Source organism: Manis javanica, chromosome 3, assembly GCF_040802235.1.
Source record: "Manis javanica isolate MJ-LG chromosome 3, MJ_LKY, whole genome shotgun sequence".
NCBI lineage: Eukaryota > Metazoa > Chordata > Mammalia > Pholidota > Manidae > Manis > Manis javanica.
The window spans coordinates 36,682,561-36,705,041 of NC_133158.1; the positions used below are offsets into that span (position 1 = coordinate 36,682,561).

General features: G+C 52.8%; 1 protein-coding gene across 9 annotated transcripts in view; it reads right to left on the minus strand.

Annotated features, from left to right (window-relative positions):
- Positions 1 to 22,481, minus strand: part of EEFSEC (eukaryotic elongation factor, selenocysteine-tRNA specific) — a 257,610-nt gene that overhangs the window by 118,408 nt on the left and 116,721 nt on the right. For 7 of the 9 annotated variants that reach the window (XM_037023859.2, XM_037023857.2, XM_073231123.1 and 4 more), the window contains exon 5: positions 3,487 to 3,534. The exons of the other annotated variants lie outside the window; for them this stretch is intronic. In XM_037023859.2, the coding sequence (XP_036879754.2) occupies positions 3,487 to 3,534 (48 nt within the window). The remainder of the gene's footprint in view (positions 1 to 3,486; positions 3,535 to 22,481) is intronic. 9 annotated transcript variants of the gene reach the window in all.

The window sequence follows — 22,481 nt, forward strand, 5'->3', positions numbered from 1 at the left end:
AGACAGACAACCCGATATAAAAATGTGTCAGAGAATTGAGCAGCCATTTCAAAAAGAAGATCATTAAATGGCCAATAAGCACATTAACAGGTGAGCAACATGTTTATTCCACATATTGGTGGCGCTACAGCAATGGGCAGGCAGAAGGACTCTGGAGAAGGACGGCTGACAGGGCAGTGCAGAGGTGAGAGCAAAGGTCCCAAAGGTGGCCCAAAGGCAGGATCCAGTCTGTGGACAGGTTTTGTTTGACCCATACTGTATAACAAAAAACCTTGAGCCTATATTTAATGGGATATTTCACATGAAAATCCAGATTTCCAGCTTCTCATTAAAAATGGTGAGCTCCAGCTATGCCAGCTCTGCTTCCCCACACATGGCTGAGGCGAGCAGTGGCTCTCTGGCGCCCCGAGGTCTCCATCACTTACACAGGGCATAGAAATGCAATTCTTTTGTGTGTGGTCTTCTTCTACCTGGCCCCTGCTCCCGAAAGGGCACCTAAGTCTGTCAGCCAGATCTAGAACCTGCATATCTGAAAGACTCTAGAAGGCACTGGATATAGAAAGAAAAGGTGTGGGATGTGATGGTGGCCTCCAGGTCTTTATAAACTGGTTTTTATAGGATGAACACCCACACTTGGAACTGCTCCAGGAGCTAGCATTCAGGCCACCAGGGAATAGTTCCAGAGGCTGATGACTGGTGGTACCAAGAGAAAAAGGCAGCATTTCTTAGAGGGGTCTGGTTGGCTACAGCGGAGCTGCCCAGGAGGAGAAATGTGCTCTCTTAAACTGAGGTACATCTGTCCCACATTGGTGAGGAAGTGGGCCCACATCCCTCTCACCCCTTCCTTTGCTGGACTCTGATTTCTGACCTCTGCAGGTTGCTACTCCAATTGAAAAGGTCACCAATTCAAGGTCAATCACAATCACCATCCCTGGTCAGCCCCATGCATTCAGGCACAAATGGACCCCAAGAGGAACTGCAAATGTTTCAAACAGGAGACCCCTTGATGACAGGTAACTTACTAAACCTCTGAGAAACGCCTGGGCTATCTGTACAAGCCTTGTGCCCTTGCACAGCTCTTAGGATCCAGAGTCCAAGCTGCTCTCCACATAGACACCCCGCTTAAACTACAGCAATGGGGCAGAACACTTCCCTCGGACACTTCTGGTGGCGAGGTAAACACTGGCACCTGAGAAGTGTAATGCACATGCCTCCCCTCCAGTCCCCCCACCAGCAGACCACCATAACCGGTGCCACTTCCCAAAGCCAGAGGCCCTGGCATGCCCTAGTCCAGGGCCAAGTGGCAAATTCCTGATCCCTGCCCCATGCCTGGCCTTATGCTCTCCCAGAGATGAGCCACCTTGGTGACAACCCCAATTTGCTGTCCACTGATTTGCAGATTGCTGGAAATAACAGCCAGAACTCAGTTTTTTGCTTCAGAGTGTATGATTTATGCCTGCATATACACATTCTTTCTCCCTCAGGTCTAGGACACAGTGACAAGGGCAGTATGCAGAGTTAGCAGACCCAGAGTCAAGTGCTCGCTGGCACCTCTATGACCTTGAGCAAAACATCATTCATCGGAGCCCTGCTTTTTGCTTTTGGAATATCTTCTGCCAAAGCCACCTCCCAGGGGTCCTGTGAAAATGTTTTACAAACCAAAAGCCACTTCCCCAAAGTAAATGAGAAAAGCACCTGCCCATAAATTTATGCTCTAAGACAAGAAACAGAAAAGGTAAGCTGAAAATCCAGAGCAACAGCGACGCCGTCACCAGAAGACCAACTAAGTGAATGAAGGCACACTGTACTGTCATGACAGCAGTGGTGCGGAGCGCAGACCGTCTTTTGTCATGTGGGAGTATCTTCCAACACAGACTTCTTATGGGGAAAGAAAACAAGGCACAAAACAACGTGTGTATTATGGAATTGTTAACATAAAGAATAAAGGGAGTAGGAAGCAAGTGTGGATATGCTTCAATGTGCATAGAGTATTTCTGGAAAGAAACCAGAAATGGTAACGGGTGGGAAACATTCTTTACATCTTTTGTATAGTTTGGATTTTTTCCCTTATTATTACCTATTTTTTTAACAATTAAATTAAGTTAAATGCTGTAGTCACTGAACCCCCATTGAGCTGTAACCCAGGAGGGCACCCATCCCCACCAGCCCCTGGATGCCTCCGGCCTGTGGGCTGACTTTCCCAGAGAGAGAATCCCCAGCCTCACCCTGGTCAGGCCAGCCCCCAGGGTTTTCTCTAACTGCAGCCCTCATGTCACTGCTTCCTCCTCCTGTCCACAGGTGGCTTGCTTTCCAGGCAATAACTTAGTGCATGCTGAGGCCTGAGGAAGCCAAGGCTTGTGGGAAGAGAGGGGCAGCTGTCGAGTGGGTTCTGCCTGGTCCCAGCCTCCTCAAGCCATTTGTCAGTCTGTCATACTGGGACCCAGGCTTCCGGCGGCTCCCAGATCCCGTTCCCCATCCCCCTACTTCCTCATACTGGGCAGTGCCTGCGGTCGGCCTTTCCAGGGTGGCCCTGGGCAGCAGCGGTCGCACAGGCTAACAGACCCCTCTCATCTGCAGCACCAGGAACTTCCTCTGACTTCACCTTCTCAGCCAAGAAGGACCACCAATTCATGCTCCAGAGTAAGAAGGGACATGTCACCACTTTATCTGCCAAATTAGCTCTCAGGGTTCACTCCTTGAAATGTCTGCATGAACAGCAACCTTCCTGTTGCCACAGATCAAGGGCTCAGGAGCCTGTGGGTAACCACAGTCAAAAACAACCCCTGGGTATGGATTCACAATCTAGTGTAAGAGGTACAGGTGTATGGAGGCTGAACAAACAAGTGGACCTGGGTGGCTGGAGTCAGACCTGTCACTGTGGGAGGGGAAGGTTACAGGCAAGCAAGGAGGGAAGGCTGGAATGAACCATGTCTACTCACAAGAGTCAAGAGAATCAGTATGAAATGGTGTGCAGCTTGATGGAGATGCAGACGGACAGACACACCTGTGTCCATGATTATAGAGATGCATGTACAGGTCAGTATACGACATGTATCTCCTCGCTCTGTCTCCTCAAAGCAATGACACCCCAGTGGCAATACACATGCCAGCTGCAGATGGTGGTTGCTGCCACCATTGTCCAACAGAAGAAGCAGCACTCCTTGGAGTAATGGCTGGTCCCTGCGCTGGGGCACGGATAGCACAAGCTGAGCCTGGCCTACCTTGTGGTGCCAGAAAGTAAGGAAGTGCCCCAAAGGCAAAAGGATTGGGGCACATCTAGGGGACATGGGAGCCAGCCTGGAAGAGCTGCCAGTGGCCAGGGCTGGGGCAGTGTGAGTAGGCACCAAACAGGTAACTAGTGTGTATGCAAGCAAAGAGTGCAAAAATGCCATAGGAATGTTCAGCAAGAACGTGTAAATGAGCTGCAGTCGAGTCATAACGGAACATCACACAGCAGAAAAATTCGTGAACTAAAACCATACATACCAGCAAGGACAGAGTTCGCCATCGTAATGTTGAGTTAAAAGGGCAAGCCTGGAGTGGGAAATACACAGGATCTTACCATTTAGACATAGCTTTAAAACATATAAAACAATGTTACATATTATTTATGAAGACAAACATATGTGGGAAAAGTATATCAAATTCCAGTCAGCAAAAAGTATAATGGCAGAACTAACTGATGAGTTCATGGATATTATCAAGTACCCTTTTCAAATATACTCAGAAATTTTAGGTGTACTGGCTAGGCTAATGGGAAGTACATGACAGTAGAGGTAACACGCAGCAGTATGGCATGGATGTGGGAATGTCAGGAAAGGGTTGGGGGACTGGCGTGTGCGGGGCGCTTTCCAGGACAGGTGAGCCGCCCTGAGCCTGGCAGGCACTGGCGGAAGGCACTGTGCCGGGGTGGCTGGGCCGGGGTCCACGCTGCTGAGGAGGGAATTAATTTACCGCCAAACTTTTGAGAACATGCTGCAGATCAGGAGAGAGTGGTAAAATAAACCTGTGGGGTAGGGAGAGGGTAGAACTCAATGAGACAACCCTGCAGGTAGGACAGCGGAGTGGACGTGATGTGCCCAAGGCAGGAGTGAAAGGACACGCCAGCATCCAAGGACACTGCCAGTCCTCTCACATACCTTGTCCCCTTTGCCCGGCCACTGCATGTCACAACTCTGCAAAAAGCAAGGCCTCTCCTTTTCCTAAACTCTCCAGCTGATACCACCCTGCCCCACAAGTTCAGTGACAGGCAATCAAGGATGGTGCCCACTCTGGACACCATTGTCCCCCGTGGATATCTCTCAGGCACCACAGCCACCACAGTGCACCTTTTTGCCCCACATCTGGTTGTCCTGCACCTCTGGCATCATGCCCATCTTGTCACACAATCCAGAAACCCAGGAGTCACTATCACCCCTCCCTCATCCCCTTGCCCCATCCCCAGGGCATCACAAAGCCCTATTGTAAGCTAGGGATATGTCAAAGCCAGCCTGTGCTCTCTCCCAGCACCTCCCCAAAACAAGCCTTCATCGTCCCCCGCCTGGGCCCAGCCGGCTCCCACACACCTGCTCTGCACCCCTCCACTCAGACCTCTACAGGGCCAGGGAGCTTACACCGCGACCCTCCCCTGCCATTTGAAACCCTGCAGTGTGCCCCTTGCTGTCGGGGTAAAGCCAACAGGAAGACGGCTCCCCCTTCACCGAGCAACTTTACGAGTGCCCAGAAGCCCACTCAGACCTTCTGCTCGCATCTGGCCTCTGTGAGGCACCCTGTAACAGGGAGGGAGCCCTGGCAGCCTGCAGAGCCAGGACCCTGCCCACTGCGCAGGTGGCCACATCCCTGCAGGGCCTGCCTGCAGGGAGCTATTTAGAAGCACACCCAGACATGCACTTTGATAGCTCCAATCCTGTAACAGAAACTGGTTCATCAAAATGAGCTGAGTCATCAGGAAAAGATGAAATTATGTACAGTATTCTAGGAAGAACTGTGTAGTTCGAGGAAAGAGCAGAGTATAAAATACATTTCAGAAAGATCCCCAAACTCAGATAAAACATAATCACTTTTGTGCTTTACAGTCTCAGGGCTGCATGATCTCTGTTGACTGAAAAGGAGCTGTGCCCAGGTTGTAGGGGTGGTGAGGGATGGGGGACATGCAATATGAAATATGTAATATAAAATCAGTCCGTGCATTCACAACAGCTGTCCCGAGGTACCCTGCTTTGCTTCTTTCTAGTGGGTGGACTACAGGTCATTTTTACAGCCTTTTCAACAATTTTGAATTTTTAATGATAAGCATTTATTTATTTACTTATTTATTTATATTAATCTGAAGAAAATGTTAAAATATGAGTCTCCTCTCTTCCAACTTGCGGAAATGAAGCTTTCCCCAAATCCCCCAGCAAGGGCACCTTTGCTGATCTGAGGCTGGAAATGGAACGGGGGCTCCTGCAGGCCAGGGGTGAGGGCAGCATCACATACATGTCACCAGCCCACGACACCCAGCTCTCCTGGGTACAGAGAACCCATGAGCAACAGGGCCCTGGCCTGGCACCCAAGCCCTGGGGATCCCAGCATTCGTGCAGAGCTTTTGGGAAGGGGCGCTGAACAAGAACTCAAAGAATGCCAACCCCAGAGCTGCCTGCAGCTCCCGCCAGGAGAGTCTGCCTGAGGATGAAGCCACGTGCAGCAGAGCTCAGCCAGGAAATGGAATGAGGCTGAGTCCTAACAGGCTTCAAACCTTCAATCTAGTGTTTAAAGAAGGAACAGCCTGACATGTCAGTTATGCTAACAAATAAATTCTCTTTCATTGCATATGCTCACCTGAGCTGGTCTCCATCACCAGTAATCAAACACCAACAAGCTAACATACCCACCCTCTGGGCACAGTACCCTTTCAGGGAAGTGCTGAGCTGGACCCCCAAGCTGTCAGTGTGGAACAGAGGCATGCCTCCCTCATGTGTGCCTCCCAGGTAGAGCAAAGCCCGGAGGCAAGGAAAGGCTAGGAGAGCAGCTCAAGAGGGCTTTCTGAGCAGCCCTGTGCTCACACAAGTCCCAATGGAAAGAGGTGCACTTTCAGAAGAAATTCACTGCAGGTCTTCTGGCAGGAAGCACCCAAATGCATCCACAAGGAGGCCACTCACTTACGGGAACCACGTGTGCAGAGCCTGTATTCCATTCCCTCCTCCTTGCTGACTGCACACAGCCTTGGTTGCTTACAGAGCTGTCAGCCACATCTGACACGGACTCTTCACAGTGGGCCTGTGCGGTGGGTTGAGTGGCCCCAGGACACCTCGGCCTAGGGCAGCAGGTCCACAGACAGCCATGGCAGAGTCAAGTTTCCACTCAAACCCGCCTAATCCCAAAGCTCCATCAAACCTACCAGGTTGCCCTTCCCATAAGGTAACAGCCCCTATAGTCTCGGCCCACCTGAAATCCTGCCACTGCTAGCACCCAAAGGATGGAAATCTCCAAGCTGCAAGGCCCCAGTGAATGAGGCAGATGCCCAGACCCCGCTCATCAGCCATGAAAGTCCTAGGGCTGTGGACGATCCCCCACAGATCCTGAGTGTGCATGTGTGCGCGTACCCTGGCCAGCAGCTCAAGCGCGTGTCAACATGTAGGTCTGCTTTCAATTGTGCTGGAACAATTCTACCTGATAAACAAAAACAGATCCAAAATAACCTTTGGCAGGCAGCATATTTTTAAAAGAAAGAGAAGGTCCGAATGAACTGGCAAGAGTAATGCTTAAGCAAACAAAGTTGGTCAAGCCAAACATCCATGATGCACATCAAAAAGCCGCTCAAAGGGCTCCCTGTGAACCAAGGCCGGCAGCCGGGAAGGAGGCTGGAGCTGATGCACTCTGGCCTGGAACGGGACAGGCCACCCACTTCCTGCCACTGGTTGCTGGCATTTCATTTAGGTCATAGGATCAGACCATGAGTTGGGGCCAGGAGGCCAGAACTCTGCTCACAACAGTAGAGGGTAGAGCCCCCTCCTTCCCCTCCAGACAGCTCCCTCCAATGGGCTCTGCTGGGCAGGTGACAGCGGGGACAAATGGGCAGCCCAGGGCTCTGTGCTGTGGGAAAGTGTCAGAGTCCCCACTCAGTGAAGTGGCCAAATTCCCAGGATGTTTCTTGTCAGGAATCCATTCAGGGCCCAGGGCCAAGGGAGAACCAGGTCTGCAACTGCCTGCTCTGGACCCCAAGGCCACTACCAACTCAGTGGAACTCACTGCCTTCCCACCCCACCCTGAGCTACAAACACAATGCTGAGGATCACAGGGCTGGAGTCGCTGGCCCAGGGCCCAACAGCAAATGATGAAGCACCAGGCCCAGGAGGGATCACCCAATCACCTCTCACATAGGCTCTTACCTGTCCCTCAACAGTTTCACAAGTCAGGCCACTAGGTGCTCAGTGGGTAGAGAGCTCCATGTCATTAATCAAAAGTGGGGCTCCAGGGGGCACACTGACCCTTGACTGTGAGCCACCAGCTCTGTTCTTCCCGGCCCCTTCAGGAAGATGCAGACCCAACCCCAAGCAGTCCTCTCTATTCTGATGTTTCCAGTGAAAATGCTCTGAGAACTTCCTCTGGGCAGGGCCAAACCCTTCCACCCTCTGCCTCCCTGAGGTTCTAAAATCTCCGAAAGGCCTGTCTGCTCACTGTCTCCCTCTCCCCCCACCCACTGCCAAAACACAGCTTCCACCTGTCCAAAAGGTACCTTTCTAGGACACTGCTTTTACCAGAACAGGCTGGAGTAGGCCACAGAATCCAGGCCTTGTCACACCAGACCCCTCCTCTCTCAAGGCCCCACAGGTTCAGCTAAGACTGGGCACGACCCAGGAGGTCTGCAGAGCCCAAGGCTCTGCCTCATTCACTGGGGCCTTGCAGCTTGGAGATTTCCATCCTTTGGGTGCTAGCAGCTGGCAGGGGCAGGGGCACTGGCTCTCCCAAGGCCTTCACACACTGAAGAAAGGTGGGACACAGAGAGTTCAGACCAGGGACGGCTCCAGGATGCTGCAGACTGTGACAGGCTCACAGAAGTGGCACACAGGCCAGGTGGCAACTGTGCCCATTTTGAAGTCAGATCTACGTCCAAAACACCTGAGCCTGGACAAATGAATTAACTAACTGCTCTGGTTTTTTGCTTTTCCCTGTTAATGGGATTGTAGATGCACTGTACATGGGGTTGTGGAGAAGCGAGAGGAAGAGCCTGTCGTGGTGCCAGCAGAGATAAGGCTTTTGAAAAGTGCAATTTCATTGGTGTTACCGCTGCCCAAATGCCAGTGTGCAGGCCGTGTGGGTGAATGGAGGCAGCGCATCCGGTCTTCCAGGAATAGAGTCAGGACAGACAGCAGCCTGGGTCAAAGGGACACAAGTATTGTATATACCCGAAGATCAGGAGGCAATGGGGAAGCGAGAAAAAAAGATCAGCAAACAAGGCCTTTTGTGCATCTCCAAGAGAGGAGTGTGGGGAGAGGGCTGAGGAGGGGGAAAAGGGGGCTGAAGTCTGAGCGGTGAGTGAAAACAGCTGGTAAGGGGAGGAGAGGCAGGAGCATGCCACCTGATGAGTGAGCTGGGGGCACTGCAGGCTGGGGGAAGGGCTGGGCAGAGACGGGGCGCAGGGCAGGGGCAGAAGCCTGCTTTCTGAAGATGGGGCCCATCCCTCACAGCAGAGCTGGGCCAGGCCACCCTGCACTGCGGCCTCCCCAGCAGAGGATGGCTTTCCAGGGCCCAAGCAGGGTGAGGGTGCAAGAGAGGTGAAAGAGGAGTTGGGGAGGCAGAACAAGAGTTGCTGTTTCTCTGGTTCTCTGTATTTTTTCTTTCATAAAAGCCACACAAGAAACAGATGAATACAAGCTCATTGTAACAGACTTGAACACCAATTACACAGACTAAAACATGAAAGCTCTCTTTGAGCCCCTCAAATGCCACTTTCGCTCACTCCCCCAAGATGTAACCGCTACTCAGTTTGCTGTGTCTGCTTTCAGATCTTTTCTGACGCATTTCTATACAAACACATGTACATATGTTTTCCTACATAAGTGGGACCAAATCATACACTGTTTTGGGATGCTTTTCCTTTCATAATATATGCATCCTATTTATTTACAACATATATATTAAGGGCCTAGGAAGAGCCCCTGCTCTGCGTCTCTGACAGTTTTAGCTGCAGTTTTCCCCCTACTACATTTACACCATCTTTTTCAGCGGTTTTGTGGCGTCCCATGGTTTGCATTAACTGTTGCCCCCTGAGTTTGTCCTGATTTGCTTACAGTGCAAATAACACTGTGGCCTGGGCTGCTGTACTTGGAACAAAACAGACACAGCAATGGGTCCTCCGGGGAAGCAAGGGAAGCAATGGGTCCTCTGGGGAAGCAAGGGAAGGGCAGACTGCACAACCCCTCTCCTGCCCACCGCAACCCACAGCACTGATGCAGGTGGAGGGCCCTGACCTCCGGCGGCCTGTCCCTGGGTAGTGCAGGGAGGGTGCGCAGCAAGCTTTGGCCCTGGGGAAATTAGAGTTCACACCACAAGTCCTACCACTAATGCTAGGCAAATGACACACCTCCTCACAGATCCTGGGACCTCCTCCTTCCCAAGAAAACGTGCCCCCCACACTCAGCTACACTCAGTGCCCCATGAAGGAAGCGGTGTGTGCAGGGGAGGCCGCTGAAGGGTGCAGGCCAGTCAGAGCCCTTCAGGGCCAGACAGCTGAGTGGGGACATTCAGAATGTCTGGACACAGTTTTGAGCATCACAACTGAGAGTGGTTGCAGCTTTCGTCCAGTGAGTGGGGACAGCCTGGGGATGCTGCTCAGCATCTTACAACCCTGGGACTTTAAATCTTCAGGCCCAAACATCCATGTGCTGTGGCCGGGAGGCCAGCTGGTGGCCCAGCACCTGAAGGGTTAAACGGCCCACTGCCCAGGCAGCCTTCCTGCCTGCCCGCCTGCCGGCAAGGCCCACATTAGCTGGCCAGGAGATGGGCCGCCGCCTTATGGTTCGCATTAGAGGCGCTCTGCTTGGCAATGTTCCCTCTGGCGGGCTGCCTTCCCTCCCTGCCCCAACCACTCTCCGCCCGACTCAAAAGAAAATACCAGGATCCACATATAAAACCTGCGCACTCCCCTCCTGTCTCTTACCCGGGTCTTGAATAAAACAAGCTCTTAAACTCCTGACCTTCCGCCCAGTCACCCCATTTGTTGGCGGTGGTGGCTGTGGAGGCTGGGGGCACGCTGTGGCCCTCCCCCTGGCACCGGAGCTGCGGCAGCTCCTCCTGAGGCTGGCAGGGAGTCTGCGATCTGAAAGAACGCAAATGTCCCCAGAAAGACCCACCCCTCCAAGCCAAAATGACAAAGCAGGAACTACCCAGACCCTCACCTTTCAGAACTGGGAAGGCTCCCAAGCCAAGAACAGGAGGAGGGTTGGTAGCCTTTAAGCATCTGAAATAAAACCTGAGAAGAACTGCAAAAGCTTGCTTTTTAATTCTTATCATCTTTTCTCGCCAGAGACTCCAACTGCAAAGGTTGGATACACCAATAGCTTACCAAACCATGTCTTCCCCAAACTTGTGTCAGCCTTAGCTCCTTCTATGTACTTGCCTCCTAGGCCTCCTCTCCCACTGGATGTGCCCCAAACACCCCTTATTAAAACCCGACCCACATTCCCCATCCTGCCTCCATCAACCCCAGACCTCGCAGGGCTCCGTCACCCAGCCTGCTACACAAGCCAGAGATGTGAGAGCCATCTTGGGCTTGCCTCTCTCCTCCAGCTCCCCGTATCTACTCCATCACTGAGCCTTGTTAACTCCACCTCCTAAATATCCCTGGGTCCTACTGTATCGCCACCAGTTTGGTCCAAGCTGCCGTAATCTGCCTGTACTTACTGCCGCAACCTCCTAACTGCTCCCTCGAGAGGTGCTCTGTCCCCCCCTTGAATCCATTCTCTGCACCATCTGTCTCACCAATACACAAATACATATGCATGCACAACACACACACCCCTCCACTCCACCCATCAAAACCATCTGCATTATTAAAACATTAAAATCTTTAATAGACCAAAATCTTCAGACCTAATGTGGTCTGTTCCCACCTGCCTCTATAGCACCTCTTACTCTGTCTCTGTTTTCTGAGTTCCAGCTAAAATGCCTTTCTTTCAGGTCTTCAAATGTGCTAAACTATCTCCCACCAAAGGACCTTTGCATCTGCTGCTCCCTCCACCTGGAACACTGCACACTCATGCTTCCATTCTTCTCCTGGACAGGTCCTCCTCCTCCTCCAGATTCCAGAGGCCTGCTCTGACCCCCCACCTAGGTCAGTGCCCTCGCTGTCTGCTCTCAGAGAACTCCACCCTGTCCTGGAAAGACTCTATACCTCTGGCCATAACTGTACACACGCATGTACATGAGGAAGGAGTGTGCCAGGCAGTGGGGCTGACAGGCAGGCAGATGCAGTTATTCAGACAGGGTGCTCATCTTAATCTGTGTACCCGTTTACATCTTCACAAACACTGATCACCAGCAGCAAGCCAAGAGGGTGGCCGTGGGTCTGATAGGGGCAAGGGCTGCAGCTGTGTTCCAGACAGCTCAGTCCCACAACGGCTGGCCCAGATTCTCTGAATTACCCTTGCCCAGAATCATCTCATTTAAATACTTTTGAAAAGACAAAAAAAAAAAAAAAAAACCTCTGAATGACTGGAATTTATTTTTAAACAAGAACATGTTATAATAAGGCATTTCAGCAAAACTTCAAACAAAAGTAGGCAAGTGCTTTTATTTTAATAAGACATCTCACTTGCCCTTTCCCTGTGATTACTACAAGTTGAAGCCTGTGAACAATTAAAGCAATGTTTATGGTATTTTTATTATTGTTTTATTTCTTAAACGAAAGAATTATAAATATTCTGTTTAAGTGCTGCATTGGCTTTACGAGCACTCAGGAAACACTCCATTTTCCTTTAACAAGAAAAATACAAACAAAAAGGTCATGGCAGAGCCCCCGAAGGAGGCAGGGCAGCTGGGGACTCACCACAGATGCTCACCATAGGCTGCAGCTTACCTGGCTCTCCCAGAGGTGCCAGCTCAGAGGGGCTGGCACAGATACCTTCCGTCGGGGAGGGGGAAGGAATCTAACGTCTATGGAGCTTTAACTTGGTTCAGAGTCAAACCCAGAGCCTGGCCATGGCCTACAAGGCCCTAGACCTCTGCTCCTGCCTGCCTCTGGCCTCATGGCAGCCGCACAGGCCCTGTTTACCCCCAGCCCTTCTTTAGAAGGTAAATTCTCTGAGAACAGCAATGTGGCCTGCCTTGTTCGCCCTCCTAGCCTGGCCTAGCTCCTGGTGCTCAATGGTATGTGTGGCATGGGTGTGCTGGTCACTTCATGTGAAACCTTTATCTCCTCCTGCTTCCCCCAGAGAGCCTGCAAAGCTGGTGAGAGAGCAGAGGCTCAGGGAGGTGACACCACGGCCATTCAGTACATGGCAAATCAGCAACCTGAGCCAGGTCTGTCCAACTTCAGAGCACAAACCCCAGCCCACGTTTCCCCACATCCCCTGACAATAAGAATGCCCTCAGATGATGGGTGTGAACATTTAATCCCCTGGTTCCTGCTGACTGAGATTCAGGGAGCTGGGGTAGGACCAACAAGCTTCCAGGTGATTCTGAAGGGCCCCTCAGCCCCAGTGAGTGTAAGAACAGTGGATAGACCCTGCTAGGCCCACTGGAGTTCCACTGTCAAGGGCAGGAAGGCCAGGAGCAGAGGCTGCATGAGGGATGCACTCCAACCACTGGGCAGAAGGCAGGGACAAAGGCTGGGGACCGAGTCCAGGAAGGCGTGGAGGGCAAGAAGGGACCTGGGACAGAGCACAGGGCCCAGAGCAGAGGAGCAGTGCCCCAGGACCCACAGCTGGCTGGGCAAGGGGAGCAAAGGAGGGGCCAAGCCAAATTCCTGGGTACAGCAGCACCCTACCAGGACAAGGCATGCTCTCAAGCCACACAGAACATGACCAGGGAGCCCCCACTTCTGGACTCGGCTTTCTGAGCGTCCTCCCTCCTGCCTGAAGCCCAGCCCTCTGGATGACCTTACCATCTGTTGACCTTTCCCCCACCAGACTCCACTGCAAGGAGCTTTGTGTTTCCCTCAGCTGTACCAGGCATCCTCTCAGCTCTAGACTTTAAGATGTGCTACTTCTTCTGCTTGGAAGGCCCTGGGAAGGCCCTCTGCCACCCTGTGAGACTCAACTTCCATACCCCTCTCTGTAAGCAGGGCTTGAGCAACCCCTACCCTGCCCTGCATGCTCCCCACGCCCTGGAATCCCTGCTCACCAGCACCTTCCCTGCCCGAGGGCACAGCTGCCTGCCTGCCCACCACCACTAAGCCACCTACCCCTGCAGCAGGCTCCCCAAGGGCCAGCCCAGGTTCTGGTCTCTTCTAGTGCCCCACCCAACACGAGCCAGCCAATAGCACTCTGGAAAGGCTAGAGGCAGGAGGTGCAGCCTGCCTAGTCACACAGGACCTGTGCGGACACACTTTCTGGTTGAATGAGAACTTGCTTCCAAGCAGAAAGGTGGCAAGGGACTTCAGACAGGCCCAAACCAAATGCTTCTCTGCAGCCGGGCAGCAGCCATGCCCATGAGGGGACAGCCCAGCCCTACTCAGCTGCTGCTGAGCCAGCATTTCTGCAGAAAGGCAGCTTCCAGCTGGTGCTCTGACGCTGGCCAGGATCCAGCTTCCTGACAGAGGAACCCCCCCTTGGGCTCCCAGTGTTCTAGGTCCTGCCAGTTCTCGGGCTTGCTGCCAGCTCACATTTTCCACTCTCCTCCACGACATGCATGTCATACTGGCTATAGCCCCCAGCCACAGAGGAAACTACAGCCGCCCCAGAAGTCTAGGGAGGCCCGCACCCATCTCAACTCATGCTCCAGACCTGTGCCGATTCCTCTGGGCTGAGTGAGTGCTGCCCCGTGAAGCCCACCAGACTGCTGCCAGGTAAACTGCTCAGTGAGCGCACCCCCCAGGCCCTCAGGAGGAGTGGCCGCCTGAGGGGACAGTCTGTCCTTCTCTATGCAGCCAGCCTGGCAGCACAGGGGGCAGGGGCTGCCCACAGCCATGCAGCCAGGCATTTGCACCCAGGGCTCCTGCAGGGCACTGGACAGGGACAGCCCTGGCACAGTGCCCAGGCCCTGCCACAGAACTCACACAGGTTCTTTTTAATCAAGTCATTGCCTCTTTCTAGAAACAGTAAATTAATTTACTCAGTTTATTCTGTGTACTCAGAAGGTTTTATTCGATGACTTGCAGGGTGATAGGGTGTCACGCTACTCTGTGGGTCTTGTGCAACCACTGTGGGTGGGGTCCGCACTCTTCTGAGGGGATGTCTGGAGGCCAGTCAAACACCCCTCCCACCCCATCCCACCCCATGTCGGCCACGCCTATGTCTGCTCACCGCCCAGCAACCACTGGAGCTCCGCCTGGAGGGGTGCTGGCCCAGGCAGCAGGAGCACCAGGCTTCGCACAGTGGTGACAACAGCTGACGATGATTGAGTGCACCCTAGAACCCAGGCACTGCAATAAGGTGTCGTGACCCATTTAACCCTCACACTGGCTCTTAGATGCAAGTAATGTTCTGCCCTTTGCAGATGCGGAAGCTGGAACACAGAGGTCAGGTAACCAACTTGTGCTCACAGAACTGGTATATGGGGTACAAACCCGGGCACAGTGGCTCTCTGGGCCCTGCTCTTCACCTCCCTGCTATCCTGCCCCCAGCTGAGAAGGGCAGGACACATCTGGGCATGGGGGTGCCTGCGTCAGGCTTGGAGTGGGCAGAGGCTGGGTCCCGATATGCCCAGGCAGCCTATGCCCTCTAGTGAGCAGGCAGCGGCAGAGGGGAAGTGCTTGGCCCTGCCCTTGGGGATGCGCTCGGTCAGGAGCAGGCAGGTCTCAGACAAAAGAGTCCCGTAAAAGGGCTGGCAAGGCTGCAGGTCACCCTGGGCCCTGGTAGGACCCTACTTGCCCACGTGGTCCTGGCCACAAGACTTGAAATATACACTAAGAGCGACCAGAGGAATTGGCAGCTTTATAAAGAGGGCCTGTGTTGGCAGTGGGGCAAGACAGAGCTGGGCTGGGGATGCACACCTGGTCCACTGTCACCCTTTCTGCAGAAGACTCTGCTTCGATTGTAGCAACCATTTCTCCCTGCTCTGACCTCTGCCCGGGAGAGCCAGGATCATCTCTGCAAAGGACTATGTGAAATGCTGAGGCCTGTCAGGGTCACAGGCAGACTCAAAGTCATGAGTCCAGGACCCTCTCAGCACAAGAAACTGGCTGTACCTTCTGCTTGGACAGCTGCCTCAGGATGGCCCAGGACTCCCAGCTCCTCGATGGAGGGTCCCGTGAAGCCATGAGGAAGGATAGACAGAGTGAAGGAGCACCTCCAAATTCAGCCCCAGGGACTTCTTGTCTGAGGGTTCCTGGCTCATCACATAATAAGTTAATTTAATGTAAGACGGACAGTTCAGTGGCCCCTTCACATCCACCCAGGGAGTTTGGGCAGGGTTAAGAGCACACATCTTAGGCACTGGTTGCAAATTTGAATCCAGGTCCTATACTGATTAGCCAGGAGAAGATTTTTAAGTCCTGTGTCCCTGTTCTACACCCTAAAAATGGAGGCCGAGAGCCCCGCCCATAGTTATTGGACGCACACAGTGAATATGTCTTAGACCACAGCCTGGCATACAGTAGCACTCAGAAGACATCCAACACCCTATAGCTCCTTCCCCAGGCCAGTACCCCACTGTGTTTCAGAGCTCATGCCTCTAAAAGGCACCTGAGACTAATCTAAGAGAGCACTGGACCACAACCAGGCCAGGCATGGCGGCCTTCACATCTAGCCACGGGCATCTAGGCAATCAGGGCCCAAGGTGGGTGGGGGCATCAGCACCATCTCTGCAATGGGCACGTCAGGATGAAAAACCAGTCTCAGAAATAAAGGGTGACACGTGCACAAAGGAATGAAAGGGAAATGGGTCTTCGGAAGTGGAAGCTGCAGCAGATCCTCAGGGGACCGATGTAAAGGGTATGCTACCCTCTGGAACCTGGGGTCGGGGGTGAGGACAAAGCAGAGAAGGCCTACAGGAAAACAGTGGGTAGAGGCAGCACCCTGCAACCTGCCTGATTTTCAGGATGCTGGTCACACGCCTCTGACAACAGCACCTACTCAGGGAGATCTTCCTGAGCTTCCTGCCTGCACTGAGATCAATCTCTGTCCTTCACGGGGCCTCATTAGGGAGACAACAGGATATTACAACTTGGCTGCAGATGTGATTCAAATCCCCGAGCCAGAAGAAAGGCAAGGCAGAGCAGGGCACGCATAGCCCAGGCCGGCCCACCCATGTTACCGCACTCCATGTGCCAAGGAAAAAGGCCCAGCAAGTGAGGGACAGGTAAAACTCAAGAGTGGCCTGTGATACTAACGACCATAAAGGCCTACTGCAAGCCCATTACAGGAATGTGCTCCAAGCTTCACTAGAAGCTCAGCAGGAAACAGGCTCCAGGAGGTGAAGCAACTGCCCCAGAGAGTGGGCGGCGGGGGCCCAAGTTCAGGCCCTCTTGTCCAGACAGGCCAGCAAGGCACAGACACGCAGAACGCCGAGTGTGTGGGCACCTCTCAGTTCTGCCTCTCATCAGTTTTCCAGCGATAACTCCACCTCTCTAGGGGACCATTCTCCCAGCACGCCCCCGGCTCCAGGGTGGACCGTAAGCCAGCCTGCCTAGTCAGGGTGCTGCACTCGTCTGGGCCAGAGGTAGGAGATCCCAGTTCAGCCATGGAGATCCCATTCCATAACTACGTTCATAACTCTGGGAAAAGAAGCCTTTTTCCTCTATCCCAAGGAGCAGACGAGATGGACTAAACAGCAAGGAGGCAGTTTCTCTCCCAATACCAGGTCCTGAGGTGGGGCAAGCTCAGGCACCAGCCATCAGGGCTCGGGCCATCCTTCTAGGCATCCTCCACCTTCCCCTGGCCTCTTTCTGCTTGCCTCCCCTTCAGGCTGGTAGCAAGAGGGCCACTCACCCCACCAAGTCCAGGCACCACATCCTCACCACTCTAATGTTCAATAGCAGGAGAAAGGTTGTCTTTTCCTGGTTAATGTCTAGAAGCAAGGACACCTTCCTCCAGCTCTCCAGGAGAACTCCCTTCATATCTCCTTATCAGAACTGGTAACCAGTCACTGGCAGGGCCACCACTGGGTCCATCCTCTGGGAAGAATGGGCTTTGGGAGCTAACCACAAGGATACAGTCCACTCCTTTCTGGCCTTGAAGGGCAGGACGTGGGAAGCCAGGGTGGCAGGGACTAGGCCACGAGGGGTGGCCCTCACAGAACAGGTCTGGAGGGAGGCACCAGCTCCCACCTAGCTTCCTGGGAACTGAGCCAATACATCCCTATCATGTTAAGCTGGTGTGAGCTGGGTTTCTGCCACTTGCAACCAGAGTTGTGCCTAATACAGAGAGCAGGAGTGACCTTGTGTGGCTCTGGGATAAGAAACTAAGGCAGGAGAGGCAGCACAGGCGAGACCACACTCTGCCTTCTGTGCCACACAATGAATGCACTTTAGATTTTATCCTAGAGATGGGGCCCCACCAGTGGAGAAACAGGACACAACCCGGCTTTACAAAGCCAATGTGGTCAGTGGGCTGGGGCTGGGGCAGGGAGGCTGGCGCCTGAGCAGGGAGGGGAGTCTGGCAGTGGTCCCGGTGGGAGACAGGAGAGGCTGAACCCAAGCTGCTCCCAGGGCAGGAGGGCAAGAATCTGATGTCTGCAGAGGCCCCTGAAGCAGGAAGCCTAGTGAAGGCGGGTCTATTCAGAAGCACACACCTCCCTCCTGCTTTTCCAAAATCCTCCTTCACTTCCTTCTCTCCTTTCCTACGCCCCCTGCTCTGTCAGCTTGCCCAGGGCTGTGGAAGGGCCCTAGCTCCATACTCCTGGCACACAGACATGCAGGCACAGTGAGAAGATTCCCAGGAGTCTCTGCTGGCAAAGCCAACAACCTGAAAACACCAAAATCACAGAAAGCCTTCCTTCCTTACATATCTTCTGAAATAGGGAATGGGGAAAGATGAGGACTAGCTTCACATTTTCTAGATGAAAGACACGGGAGCACAGGCCACTCATTCTTGAGGGCTGACTCCACAGGTGGCTCAGGAAGCCAGTTCTGCAGCTCTGGGCACCTGATTCACAATCACTTCAGGACTGAGCCAGCCCGGGACCCAGGGGCATCTCCAGCACTTCTCACTGGGGAAGCATGAGGACACAAGCCCCAAAGAGACCATCAGAGCAGGAAGTGGCCAACTGTCCAGCTCTAGGCTTCTGCATCTCAGTCCACGGTGGGAGGCCAGCTACTCCAAACACCATCCTCTTAGCTCATTAGTTATTTATTTTAAATCCAATACTACTGAAAAACAAACTGTTTTATTGACCTTTTCCTCCTGTTTCTTCATCAAACGGTTTCCAGGGCCCACTCTGGGCCAAGCCTTAGGATGGGTGCTGAGGGCGCTGAGTAACGAGATCCAGCCACTGCCCTCCAGGAGGCTGGTGCAGTGAGAGACACAGGCACGAGGCAAACGCGGCACCAGACAGCACCGCGCAGGGCACAAGCGCCGGCCAGAGCTGCTGGAAGAGCAGCTCAAGGCCACGCAGGAGCTTCCGGGTGAGACACGGCAAGACTAAGAGGCAGACAGTCGCCGGAGGTCGGGGAGGGCAGATCAGGAAGAGTTGAGGCTGTGGGCTTACTGGGGCAAGAAACGGGGTTCTTTCAGATGTCACAGTCTCATCTTACCCTATGGTGAGCTCCCAAGAGAGGAGGCACAGGTAAACAATGCCTAGTAGTGTTCTAGATTTTTTTCCTTTCTGGGGCCTTTAATAAAAAGGAAAATACATCTGAATATGGACTTGATTTGGAGAAATATGTCATCAAGTTCTGAACTTTTCCCTAAAAGTTTTATCAAGTAAATAGGTATGCACACATATCTAATAAAGTTTGTCACCATCATCAGAACACTGACTTGGATTCTCAGGGGACGGTAGGGGCTGTGAACCAGATTTCTAGTTTCATAACTCATTTAGTAGCCATGAAAATACTATTTCCTTATGACCGGGAAAGTGCCTGCCTTTTACTACTCTGGACTCCACAACAAAAATGCCACAGCGAATGGCAGCGAGCAATCAGCTAAAGTGTGTGTGCCCCCTAGGTGCTAGGACTTGATGTGCACCATCAGTGGCCATCACAACACCACTCTGTCCTCTTGCAGAGGCCCCGGACAGAGGCGAGCACACAGGGGTCAGCTCAGTTCGTGATGAATTCATGAAACACACAGAAGTTGAGTAACTTGCCTGTGGCTACAGTCTTGGGTCCCTCTGGACTCCCAGACCTGTCCCTTTCTTTCTCCATGCTCTCTCTTTCTCCATGGTCTGCGGCTCTGACAGTTCCTGAAGTTACAACCCTGACAGCCAATCACCTCTGGAAACATCGCTAGCCTGAAATTCCAAGATCAAATCTTACCAGAAGGATTTCCCAGGCTGGGACTGAGAGAGCCAAAAAGCCCAACGAGAAGGCTGGTGCATCTCAGGATGTCTGGCGTTTAAGCCATTCTGGGGTCTAGCTGGGATTTGGTTTTCTCCTTCACTCCCTGTTCCTCACCATTTTCTCAGTCAGTTAATGGGCCCCAGCTGGGAGTGGACACAGGCGGCAGGAACAGGGGCCAGGGTCTGGCGGGCTCCAGCCGGCCAGCCCTGGCCAGAAGGGGAATGTGACTGTTTATTTGGAATGGCTGTGCCCCGCCTCTGAGGGAGTTCAAGCGGTCAGACGTGTCCAAGTCGATTAGTGAAATCTGACAGGGATGTCACTGGGTTTGGGAAGAGAGCCATCAGGTTGAAAGCCCCCACCCTGCCATGTCCCCAGCACCCGATATGCACTGGCCCCCAATTATGGTTAGTGAAGGACGGAGGTGAGAGGAGGTCAGGAGGTCTGAACCTCAGGAGCTTCTGAAATGTGCTTCTGTGCTCTGTGGCCCAGGACAGGCCTCAGCAGGGCACTCTGGCTCAACTACAGAGCTGCTCCAGAAGTTGGAGGGTCCCGCCCCAAAAGGAGAGGAAACACCACCAGCCCTGGGATCCTCTTAGGGATCCAGGGGCAGCAGGCACGGTGGACAGAGCCTGGTCTCTGGAGCTGGATGAGTGACTCCACTATCTAGGTGCTTAATACCCCTGAGCCCAGGTTTTCTTGCTTGTCGAATGGGAATTACAGGAAAGGCAGGAACGAGCAGAGCTGGCCGTCAGTATGGAACTGTTCTGACTCTACCCACGAACCAGTAAAGCCTCTGAATGCCAATGTGCACTCAGCTCATGTCACCCCGAGGGCAACTCCAAAGGGCGAGCTGGAGCTGCTGGAGCTCAGAGAAAGCCAAAGCTCCTGGCAGTTAAGAGACCTTCTCAAGATCATAAAGATTATACAGGTTTTTCTGACTTCAGTGCTTTCCACCCCAAATCTGCATTACTGTCCTAGGTCTGCCATAACAAAGCACCACAAACTCGGTGGCTTAAACCAATGGAAATTTACTCTCTCACAGCTCTGGTGGCTAGAAGTCCAAAATCAGTGTGTCATGGGGGAGGTTCCCTCTGGAGTCCCTTCCGTCCCTCTCTCCTGGCCTCTGGTGGCTGAGGGCAACCACAGGTGTGCCTTGGCGTGGGCCTCCCTAACTCCAGTCTCAGCCTCCGGCTTCGTATGCGCTTCTCTCTGTGAATCACTAGACACTCAGCAAGGGGTAAAGACCCCACCCTAATCAGGAGGATCTCGTTTGAGAGCCTTACCTTAATTACATCTGCAAAGACTTATTCCAAGATCATACTCTGAAGTTCTGCATGGACACATCTTTTGTGGGCCATTTAACCCATTACAGTCTACCCGCTAGCCCCCAAAACATCATATCCATCCCCTGTGCAAAATACCTTCACCCTTTCCCAATATCCCCATATTCTCACCCCATTACAGCATTAACTCTGAGTCCAAAAATCTCAACTAAATATCATCAGCTAAAAAAACTCATCATCTACACTTCTTGATTGAGCATTGGTACTAGTGGTATGATCCTACCTGGGACAAAATGCCTCTCCATCTGTGGACCTGTGAAACTAGAAAACAAGTTACCTGCTTTCAAAATACAGGGATCAGGAGAACATGGAAGGAACACAGAGGTCACTGGTCCCAAGTGAATCTGAAACCTGGCAGAGCAAGTTCCCCTAGGTTTCCAGGCCTGGGAATGACCCTCTGTGCCTTGATTCTCACCCTGGGGCCCACAGAGCTCCCACGGGTCCCTGTCTCTGGGCTCACCCTCTGCCACCACACCCACAGCTCTGCCCTTGGACTCTTTGACTCTTAGGATAACATGTGTTTGTAGCTGATAGTTCTGTCAGTCCCCTTCCTCCATGTAGGATCCCACAAGTCCAACAGCTTTTTTCTTCCTACTTTGTGGGTCTCTGTCCCTTTTGGCTCAGGCTGACAGTGTTCTTGCTGATGCAACATTCTCAAAATCCTCGTGGGTTGCTTAGGTATGATGTCAAGGGGATCTAGGCTGTTAAACAAACAGGAAGATTGTCCACAGACCCTTCCTGGACAAGCCCATCTCCACTCCTGGCTCCTGCTGAGATGTTTCTCTGGATCCATAGGTCCCGCGCCTGAGCTCTTCAGCAAAGGCTGTCTGGCCTCACCCTTGGCCTTTCTCCAGGGCATGCTTTCTCACAGTGAGTCTCCCACCTTTAGCATCCTTTGGAAACTGAACAGGCGGAGAATCCCCCACATCATCAAGTGCTGGTTCCTTTTTGTGAACAGCTTCTTCTTCAATTCATGCCTTTCCTCTCACATTTTAATATAAACAGCAAAGGAGAAACCAGGCAGCACTTTCCATGCTTTGCTTGGAAAACTCAGCCAAATATCCAAGTTCATTGCCTACAAGTTCTGCCTCCCCTGACTAGTAAATCAGAGACTCATACAGCAACAGATACTAAGGGGTTGAAAAGGAGGCTGGTGGAAAACAAGCGCACAAAAGCCAGAGGAGAATTAGATTTATATTTGCCAAGTACCTTCCATGTGCTCAAGTACTAGAGATCAGTACCTGGGATCCTGATGGGCAAGTTTCATCTTTATAAGAACAAAAAGGGTAGCCAGAGACCTCAGAACATGTCCCCACCCAAAACATCCCTGACTTTGAATGTGGCTGACTCTCTCTGCCTCCATTCCCCACCCCCACCCCATACCCTTAGCCCTGGCATTGCAGCCACTGATCCTGTCATTGAACACCTTTCTCTCCCTGAGCCTCAGGTCTCCCAACTCAAGCTCTGTCTCCCACAGAGCCCTCTTCTGACACCTCCTTCCTACTCCCAGCTGATTGTCCAGGCTGCACACATGTCCTCTCCCACAGCAGAAGGATACA